The following is a 10,524-nucleotide window of genomic DNA, read 5'->3' as shown; positions in this document are numbered from 1 at the left end:
CCACAGACAGAGGATCAAAACTTGTAGACAGTTTTGGGGTTCCCCTCCTCGGGTCCCTAGGATGAAGGAAAGGACAGCTCATAGCCGGAGGCAGTGGGCGGAGGGTTAGCTCCAGGGCAAGCGAGGCGGGCCGGCCGGGTGGAGACGCCACCCCAGGGAGTCCCGGCGAGCCCCCGCGAACCCCGGCGAGCCTCGGCGGGCGGGCGGGCGGGCGGGGCCTGCGGCCTCCCGGCTCCGCTCCGCTGTGGTGAGATCCTGCCCGGGATCCCGCGCCAGCCGAAGCCCCGCGGAGCCCCGCCCCCCGCCGCCGCGCCGCCGCCGGAGGCCGCTCGGAGCTGCGCGAACATGGCCGAAGTCGGCGAGGACAGCGGGGCCCGCGCCCTGCTGGCGCTGCGCTCGGCGCCCTGCAGCCCCGTGCTGTGCGCCGCCGCCTTCCCGGCCGCCGCGGTCCCCGCGCCCCCCGGGCCCGCCGCCCCGTCGCCGCCGCCGCCCGCCCAGCCGCCGCCGCCGCCGCCGCCGCCGCCGCCGCTGCCGGGCACTATCGCCGGGAGCGCGGGGGGCGCCGGCGGCGCGATCGCGGGGGGCGCGGGGAGCGCGGGGGGCGCGGGCGAGGCCCTGGTGGCCGCGGCGGCCGCCTCGGTGCGTCGGAGTCCGGGGCCCGCGCTGGCGCGCCTCGAGGGCCGCGAGTTCGAGTTCCTCATGCGGCAGCCCAGCGTCACCATCGGCCGCAACTCGTCGCAGGGCTCGGTGGACCTGAGCATGGGCCTGTCGAGCTTCATCTCGAGGCGCCACCTGCAGCTCACCTTCCAAGAGCCGTACTTCTACCTGCGCTGCCTCGGCAAGAACGGCGTCTTCGTGGACGGGGCCTTCCAGCGGCGCGGCGCGCCCGCCCTGCAGCTGCCCAAACAGTGAGTGCGGCCGCCCGCCCCTCGGGGTGCCCCCGACCCCGGCCGTTCCCCGCCCGACCCGGACACGGCGTCGCTCCTGACCCCGCCTGGCCTGCTCCCTGAGGGTCGCCCTCGTCCCCACCCCGATCTGGGTCCCGGGGTCGCCCCCGCACGCGGTTGCGTCAGGCGGTGTCGCCCCGGGAGGTGCGGGGCTCCCCCTTGTAAGGCTGGAGCCCCCGGCAGTGGGGGCCGGGTCTGGACCCGCACGAGTGGCGCGGAGGGGACGTTCCCATCCGAGGGCAGGGGACAGGTCAGAAAGCGCCCTTTCCTCAGTGAGCCTGAACACGAAGGTCAGGAGCGCGCGGCTCCCCGTGGGGCCGTGGTACCCAGGACACAGTGAGGGGCCTGGGCAGGAGGGGACCGCGGGTCTGGGGGCAGCGCCGGGAGAAGGCGGACCCGGCTTTACCACGTCTGGTGTCCCTGCCATCCCTTCCGCTCCTCTCTCACTTTCCCCTCTTCCGGTTCCCACGTACACTTCTCTCCCCCCGAGATCCTTGCTTTCTCGAGATCTGTTGATCAGGAGAAAGCACGTCTAATTACTCATTTCCTCTTTAGACACTTTCTTTTTCTGCGCAGTAATTGCTTTTAATCCCTCACTAGTGTTTATGTCTTGAGTGTGCCTCGTGTCCCAGAGTTCGCTGTGACCGTCTAATTACGCTCTGTTATGAGCTCCCTGAGTGCAGGGAATTTTGCTGGGGTAATTCCCAGGGCCCAAAGCTTGTGTTGTAAACTTCTCCCTTTCTAGGGTCTTGGCATGTTGGGTTGTAAACACTGTATTGAATAATCTTCAAGTGCAACATCAACAGTGAGTCACTTCTGCTTAGGGAGTCTGAGGGAGAGTGTATCCTCATTGTTCAAACATGAAAGTTCTGTATTTGTGAAAATCAGGACGTGGTGAATGTCAGAGTTGTTCTACCCGGCGGTCGCTATTGCTCTGTTCTGTGTTTCTCTAACCTTCACTCCCTCTCCATTCCGGGCCATTACATGCATTTCAGGGCCAGCCACTCCTCTTGTGAGGAAGCACACAGGTAAACAGCTCCCTCCCCTCCCTGCCCTGTGGCTCTTAGAGGCCTGTTTCTGCTGATGCATTTTATATGACTCAGGTTCCGTAGCTGCCTGCGTTAAGCAAGCAGTTGTTTTCAGAGTTCCCTGCCTGCTTGTTGGATAGGTGCATGCCTGGCCAGGGCCTAGCTAACTGGATCTTGAATACACTAGTATTTTCTTTAACTCAAGGGGAAGAAATTTCAGCACGGGGAGTCTTCAGATCATCTGCTGAATAGGCCAGATGAAGTCCATTGTCCGTGAAAGGGGGTTGTGTTCACCGTGCCTTGCAGGTTTACACTCTAGGACCTGGCCTTGTTCTTAGCATCCCGGAGCTGGGGTGTAGCTGGCAGCCTGAACATTCCACCACCCTCTGACTTGGTGCTTTGCCCCACTGCGTCTGCCGGCCTGTTTGACGGCAGCTGTGCTTCTGAGCAGTATCCGTGTAGGCAGGGATGTAGTAGAATTTACAAGGACAGAGCAAGTATGCAGAAGGAGGGGCATTAAGTGGACTTCCGTGTGTGCCATCCTGGAGGGCTGTGTGCCTTTGAAAACTGCCACATCCTTTTGACAAGTATGTTTAGCAGTTTGAGCATTTTTTATTTTTTACTTTAGAAAAGTTATTATGTAGATAGAACCGGCTGTTGTAAACTTCTTTTTAGAGTTAGGTCAAGGATTGTTAGCCTGTCACATTGAAAAAAATCAAATTTTAATGAATTCAGAGCAAGGAAATTTGAATGTGTACATTTTTGTCATTCTGAAACAGGAAATTCATTACTGATTTTCAAAGAGTGGTTGTAATTATTATCTATTTCCTCTCAGGAACATGGTTTTGCCATTAATATTTGATGTTATGAATTTCTTTACTATAAATTGGAAATTCTTATTGTGTTAGAATTTTGTTGACTCGTCTGTGCTTGGGTTTCATGGGCTGCAGTTGCATGAGACCTGTGCCGTGTGTGTGTGTGTGTGTGTGTGTGTGTGTGTTGTACTGTCATGCACACCCTTTCCTGACACACCGTCACCCAGCTTCAACAATTCTCATGTTAAGGCCAAGCTTGTTTTATCTTTGTCTCCATTCATCTTTCTCTTTCCCACAGTTATTCGGAAGCAAATCACAAATGTCATATCACTCTGTCTGTAAATACTTCAATAAAAGATAAAGATTCTTTTTTTAAAAACCCAACCACAATGTCCTTATCACACTTAAAATTAACAGTAATTTCTTACTATCATCGAGCATCTAGTCAGTGTTTGGATTTCCCTTACTGTCTCATAAATTCTTTTCTTACAGTGTATTTCTTTGAATCAGGAAGCAGATCAGGTGCAGGCATTTTGATTGGTTGGTGTGTCTCTTACATCTCTTTTAATCTCTATGCTCCGTCTCGCTCAAGAACCCAGGTCATTTGTCCTGTACAGTTTCCCACAGTCTGTCTTTACAGATTGGATTCCCGTGGTGTCCATTTAGTATGTCCTCTCCTCTGTCACTCCTGTGAATTGGTTGTTGGACCTAGAGATTTGATCAGACTCAGGTTTGATTTTTTTCTTTTTTCTTTTTTTTGCCAGAACTGCCTCCTAGGCAGTGGTACGTGTGTCTGAAGGAAACAGTCTCCCATAGTGGCTTTTTGGTCATAGCCTAGGTCCGTAAATTTATTGTCACCTATACTATTGTAGTTCATTGTGGCTCATACTTTGCCGGGCTGACATACTCTATCCTCTGAAGGTCATATCGTGAATGGCAGGTGTTACAGATCACAGCTTCCACAGTGAACCAGGATAAAAAGTAATTAATTGTAACCACCAAAGCATTTCACTACATAATTGTTTTAGAACCGATGAAAATATACAGAACATAGTTTCTCATTGCTATTGCAACTGGTCACTTGAAGAAGATTGAATTAGTTACCAGCCATCATACAAGTAGTTATCAGATTGAAATTGACTGGAAAGTGACCTGCACTTGTGAGGACAGCAGGTGGTATTGGCCACATGCTCGCTCCTGGCGTCCCGGGACACAATAACTGCGGTCCTTTCCTCCTTCACCCTGGTCACTGCCTGCCCCTGGTCCTTACGTGACCTGATGCTTTGGTTATGGGGGGTTGGTCCAGGAGTTTGCACTTGGAACAAGATCAGTCTGCTTCCAGTGGCTGAAACTGGAAGATGTGAAAACAGGCTGTGCTGGCGGTTTCCACGTGGAGACAAGAGCTGTGATGAGGGAGGAAGAGTTGCTGTGCAGGGTGTGGACATGTGTGGAGCTGGAAGGGCCACGGAGACCACGTGGGAGATGGGCACTCAGGCCTGACTCATTAAGACCTGGACAGCGTGGTCCCGGGTGTGGAGAGGAAGGGATTGTGTCGAAAGCCTCTGAAGGAAGGAGTGTTCCGAGATGCTGATTGTTTGGATAGAAGACACTTTGAGTCTGGAAGCCTGGAAGCTGGAAGAGTGGTAACTGCTCCAGAATTCAGGTTGAGGGACTGGAGGCAGGAACCTGTTAGCGCAGGGAAACGAAGCATTCGATTCAGTCGTATTGTCTCTGGATGGTAGAGTCACAGTATGAATGTGGCATTTTCTCTAAAGAAATGCTTTATCCTGCTTTTCTTACTAGTTGACATTACTGCGTGTCATATATATTTATTCAAAGTTAGGCTGTCACCTTGTTCAAAATTTACTTTAAAAGCATTGCGGGGAGGGTGGCAAATTGGGAGCGAGTCCCTTGAATCTGTGTTAATAGAATGGGTGCCACTCTCTCGCATGTAGTTTACATGGAGTTCTGGGGGCTGCTCACCCATATGAGAAAATTGATGTTGTATTTTTAAAATCAGCCTATGAGAAGCATGTTATTTATCATGTAATATGTGTTGAATTTATAACACATTTATGAAAGCCTTTGTCACTGATGAAGGAACAGGCCTGGTTGGCGCTGAAAGGGTGTTGTGTGGAGTTTTAATGGTTTTCCTAGTGAATCCTTTGGAAAAAGACACTGCTATGTTTAAAATTATGTGCTGAAGCGAAACGAAAGCCTCTGGTTTGGACACACGGTAATTTACTCTTTGCTGTTTTCCCATCTCATGAATGTCAGGGGATAGACTTGCTAAATTAATGACAACTCGAATTACAGCAGTGCCTCATTTCCATAATTACCATACATTTAAAGCATTTCATATTAAAATGAGAGGATTCTATAAAATGCTTTTGCTTTGGTTTCCTGGAAATAGGCCCTTGCATTGTGACTCATTAGGAGATTTTGAAGTTAATTTTCATTGCTACTCTCATTTTTCAGGAGTTTCTAGTTTTCTGGTAAAAGGTTGCTTGTTGATTAGAAAGAAAGAACAATGGGATGTGTGTGTGTGAACCTTGTGAATGTGTAAAGGGGAGGCCAGCAGGGCGGGCTGTGAGCCTGTGGGAGCCGTGTGTCCCGGCTGGTTGGCTGGGGCCTGCCCCGCGGGCCTCACTTAGCCCACTCCTAGGACGTTGGCAGTGTGGCCTTTCCTTGGCGGTGATGAGGGTGAGCTGAGCGGGTTTAGATGTCACACTTCCCGCATTTGGTCATGAGCTGGTTGTCCGTGTGGCTTCTCTCTCCTGGGAATCATTTTCAGTAGATGCACAGAAGGGAGATGGATATTTTATACACGATTTGATTAAGAAAACTGTGCCCTTAGTCGTCTGTACCCTGTTTAACCGCGCCATTTTCCATGTATTTCCTCAGCGGGCGCTCCCCGATATGTGTGCACAGCCAAGCCCTGACCACTTGGCCGCCCTGCTCGAAATCTCTGGCTTTCCGGTAGCAGAGGCCTGAGGTTTCCAAGGTCTTCCCCTAACCTGCCCGCTGCCTTTCAAGGTGCATGGTTCCCTCCGGGCGTCCCATTCCTGTGTTTATTCCAGCCGTTCTCGAGGTGTTGGTCCAGGGCCCTTTTGTACCCACAGAGTTTTTGTTGAGGGATTTGTCTATGACTCTTACCATGTTAGAGATTAGAACTGGTAGATTAAAACATGTATATTCATTAAGCTATTCAAAAATAGCAATTATAAACCTATTTCAAAAGTAACTTTTTATGAAAGAAAATAACTATGTTTTCCAAAACAAAATAATTTAGAATGGAGGTGTTCATTTTTTGTAAAAGTCTTGAATGTCTAGCTGACTGGAAGGTAGCTGGCATCTCATAGCAGTTTCTGCTCTTAGTCCGTTGTGCTGTGTTGTTGCAGACAAGTGTGGGGAGAAAGTCAAGCCCCCCGACATTTCCGCGGCCTTTCCCGTAATGTGGGTGTTGTTTGATACCTCACCAGAACATGATGGGTGGTCGTTTCTTACAGGTTCCTTGCAGTGTGGGATCTGAAATATCACCAGCGGACTTTCTGGAGTCTGCCATGTGAACATCTATGGCTCTCGCTTGCGTTTTGAATATACCTATTGCTCATGCACGGTTTTGTAACTTCATACGTTGGTCATTGGGCAAAATATTGAGTGAGTTTTGCAGCTCTTCTAATGTTGATTTGTCTTATTATACAAAGAAAAGTATGGTTTACCCTTAAGTTCAATTGATCGTTAAATTTGTTCTCTTGAACCCAACAAATAGTGTTTTTGAAAACAAATCTTTGAAAAGATCAAGCTTGTAGATGTAGTTTAATTTTTAAATTTGCTTTAACAGCTGAGTGACACAGTATATTTTTATGGAAATAAAAAATCATATAATTTAGTCACTGACCTTGTTAGCCAGCACCTCGTATATAATTTGGCTTAAATTTAGTATTTTTTGTACGTCGGTTCTTGGTTATTTCTCATGGAACTATCCATCTTGTCAGTTATTTCTGTTATTTTCCCATAACCAGGTAGCACGCTGTGGCCTTTTCCCTCTTCTGAGCTGGTTCCTGGGTGACACCCCTGCTTTTTCACTTCGGGCACAGGTGTGGGGCCACCAAGAGAAAGGCAGAGTGGGGGTGTGAGCTTGGAACTATGTGAATCCTCAAGGGATGTCAGTGTACAGAAGTGTTTCCCTGGAAAGATTCCTCGTGTGGGATTTTTCCTGCAGTCTTTCTAAGCACGCCTCTAAAGAGTGGTGCCGCTTTTGACAAACACATTCATCCTCTCCCTCTCCAGTCTGGTATTCTTCTCATGGATGGCTTTCGCTTTCTTCCCTCCTCACAGTACATCAGTATTACACAGAGGATAAAACTGATCTTTTGTCTATTCTGAAAAAGCTTTGCTTTCTGTGATTTGTATCACTCTTTTTCCAAATGGACAGTTGTAACTTGTAATGTCGGATGTGCCCAGGTGCTTCCCTTGCCCGTCCCACAGACTCGCACTGCTGTGTCTCACAGCTACCGTGTTTCCCCGAAAATAAGACCTAGCCGGACAGTCAGCTCTAATGCGTCTTTTGGAGCAAAAATTAATATAAGACCCGGTTTTATTTTACTATAATATAAGACCCGGTCTTATTTTACTATAGTATAATAAGTAAATATACTATAGTAAAAATATACTATAGTATAAATATACTATAGTATAATAAGTACTATAGTAAAATAAGACCGGGTCTTATGTAATATAATATAATATTGGGTCTTATATTATTTTGGCTCCAAAAGATGTATTAGAGCTGATTGTCCGGCTAGGTCTTAGTTTTGGGGAAACAGGGTATTCTGGGTTTGAGGGGCAGCATGTGGGATTCAAAAATAATTTTATAGTTTACAGTGGGAAATTTGTGCCAGTCTTTATGTAAGACAGGTCATGGATCTGATGTGGGGCATCCATGGTGGTTAGCTGCTGACAACTGCAGGGAGGCTGGCAGCTGGAGGCCGATGCATGCCCGGCTCTCACGTGTGGTTTACGCTCAGACACATGAACGCGCAGTGGGTGGGGCCAGCTGTCCACAGAAAACCTTCCCAGAGGTCGCCCCTCCCCCCATGAGCTTTGGGTACCGTTGGCTGATGAAATTAAGGACCCTCCTATATGCTACCAGGAAGCTGTGACTGGAAATAGAGTTAGTGACAAATAGTCCAGAAGCCCAGGAACTCTTCTGAGCTGACTTGGAAAGGTTGTTGAAGTGAAATCTGCTGATGCTGATGACAGAGCAGACAGGTTGGAGGCTGTGAGGTTGTGTGGAAAAGAAAATTGCACAGTTGAAGTTTGTGTTGCTCCCCCTCTCCCCTTGGGGACATAAATATCCGGTCTGCTTGGCAGGTATATCCCCTGAAGCTGGGAACAGTGACTCACCACAGCTGAGGAAAACATCGTTCCTCAAGAATGTCCACCTCCCTTTGACGGGGCTCCACATTAACCAGGAACATTTATAGCCCCGACTTGGCTCCCGGCCTGCAAGGATATTCAGCTTTCTTAGCGAGGATATTGTTCTGTGAATTGTGGTGTGAACAGATTTTCTAGGCCTGCTAACTCTTGAATTGGCCCACAGAGATTCCGTGGAGAGTCTCGAACTTTCTGCAGTGATAGCCGTGGTCTGTATCTGTGCTGTCCAGTATGGCGGCCTGTTCCTGTGCGGCCACTGAGCCCTGGAAACGGGCTAATGTGACTGAAGGGCTGAGTTTTTCATTTGTTTAGGTTTTCCATTAAGTGTAAGTAGCCACATGTGCTGCCGCCTGCTGGTGTCCTTGAAGAGGTCGCAGGTCTGTGGTCCCCAGGCCCCTGTGTATGGCCACTGCCTCAGTTTACCCCGTTCACCTCCAAGGCACAAGATTGTTTCGCAGTTTGTTCCAGGTGGGAAAGACCCAGCAGGTGTGGTCTGGGCTGCGGGACCCAGGCAGACCCACTAAATAGTTGTCTGTGGTTACAGCGTGTGGGGGGGAACCTGCAGTCCAGCCCTTTCTTAAGGACTCCTTAGTGCTGACGACGTTGACCATCCTCCCCGGTTTCTGCCACTCCGGACGCAGATAAGTAAGAACACGGCTTCCATGTCCCTTGATCGCCCTAGGTCTTGAAGCCAGAAGGAAGAATTAAAGTGACCTGAAGTAAGGTGGTTCCTGTGGGTGTAGACAAAGAGAAGAGACGGATTTGCTGGTGTTGGGGGAAATTTACAAAGCTCTCCATGGCGCCCTGTAGCCCTGGGCTTAACGTGTGTACTTGTTATCTGGGGACCGCGTGGCAGCCCAGCCCCGTGACGGTAGTACTGTGGCTTATGTATGTGCTTGCAGACTTATAAAATCCTGTATAAAAAACGTGTGCATGTTGTGTGTGTCTGCCTGTCCCTGTCTGCCGTCTGCATGGACACCTATTCGTAGCACGCGGTGCTTGTCAGTGTGGCTGGTCACTCATTGGATGACAGTGTGAATATTGGACAGTGTCTGCCCCTCAGGAAGCTGAGGGCGCGGCCGAGGTCTCTCACAGCATTGGGTTCTGGTGCCAGCACGGTCTTGGCACTTGGAAGTCACTCAGCATCTGTAGAGTGAATATATACACGTGTAATCTGCTGCAGGCTGCTGGCTGTTCTAAGAGAAATCCCAACATCCTCTCATGGAAAGTCCAAGACAGGTTTCTGATCAGTGGTCAGAAAGTCCTTAATGTGGCGAATCAGGGACCCAGGCTGGCACCATCTGGTGACAGTCCCCCCACCCTGTCCCTTGTTAGCTCGACTCTCTGGGCTGCAGTGGGTCTGCACAGGCCTACGGGAGGGCCATGTGGGGGAGTGTTGATGGCAGCTCATGCTCTGCTCGTGGCGAGGGCCACTGCAGGAGAGGGCCATGTGCCCAGGGAGGACAACTAGCTGATGTCGGCCACATTTAGATCTGGTCAGCAAACTACAGTCTGTGGGCCAATCCCACCTGAGTCTTGTTTTTATAAAGTTTTATCAGAACGCAGCCATGTTTATATGCTGTCCGGCTGCTTAATTGAGACAGAGACCATGTGGCCTGAAAACCTAAAATATTTACAGAAACGGTGTGCACACCTCCATCTGGACCATACACCGCGTTCCAGGCGGGTACATGTTCCCGAGATTAATCAGTGCCTTCATATTACTGGTTTCTCTGTAGAGAGCCCTTGTATTTCTTAGTGTGTTCTGTTTAATCGTAGGTATTTTATATTATTTGTGTTCTGGGGATGGTGAATATGAATGGGATCTTTGTTTCCCTTCTTGTTTTCTATTTTCTAAATGGTCGGTGCTTACATGTAGGAAAGGTGGGCCCTGTGTGTATGTCTGTCATGTCTGCTTCTTTCTTCCTTTCTTTGTTTCTTTCTTTTTCTTTTTTTTTTGTATAGGCTTTATAAATCCTAATTCATTTTTTAAAATTTTACATTGTGAAAAAATGTCAAGCTTCCAGAAAAGTTGCAAGAGTAGTACAAATAATTCCTATACATCTTCTGTCCAGATTCATCAATTTTTAACATTCTGCCAGTCGCTTTAGTGTTTTTTCTCTGTATATGTGTATGTTATTTGAGAGTAAGTTAGGTATTGAGCCCGGTTTTCCTTAGTACTACAATACGTATTTCCTAAGAAGAATGATATTTTCTATAGCCACAGTCTTGTTAAATTCAGGGAAGTTACCATTACTGTGGTACTCTTATCTGACCTGAGGCCCGAAGACCAAT

General features: G+C 49.1%; 1 protein-coding gene across 1 annotated transcript in view; it reads left to right on the top strand.

Moving 5' to 3' along the window:
- Nucleotides 1–317: 317 nt before the first annotated feature.
- The window catches only part of FOXK1 (forkhead box K1), a 63,840-nt gene continuing 53,633 nt past the window's right edge, over nt 318–10,524 (top strand). Inside the window, exon 1 of the mRNA XM_019753637.3 lies at nt 318–908. Coding sequence (XP_019609196.3) covers nt 346–908 — 563 coding nt within the window. The 5' untranslated portion in view covers nt 318–345. The remainder of the gene's footprint in view (nt 909–10,524) is intronic.

The sequence above is a fragment of the Rhinolophus sinicus genome, chromosome 5, assembly GCF_057876585.1.
Source record: "Rhinolophus sinicus isolate RSI-liver-muscle chromosome 5, RSI-T2T, whole genome shotgun sequence".
In the NCBI taxonomy this organism is placed as follows: Eukaryota; Metazoa; Chordata; class Mammalia; order Chiroptera; family Rhinolophidae; genus Rhinolophus; species Rhinolophus sinicus.
Note: the sequence above shows the minus strand (reverse complement) of the source record. Positions and strands in the feature narration are given on the sequence as shown.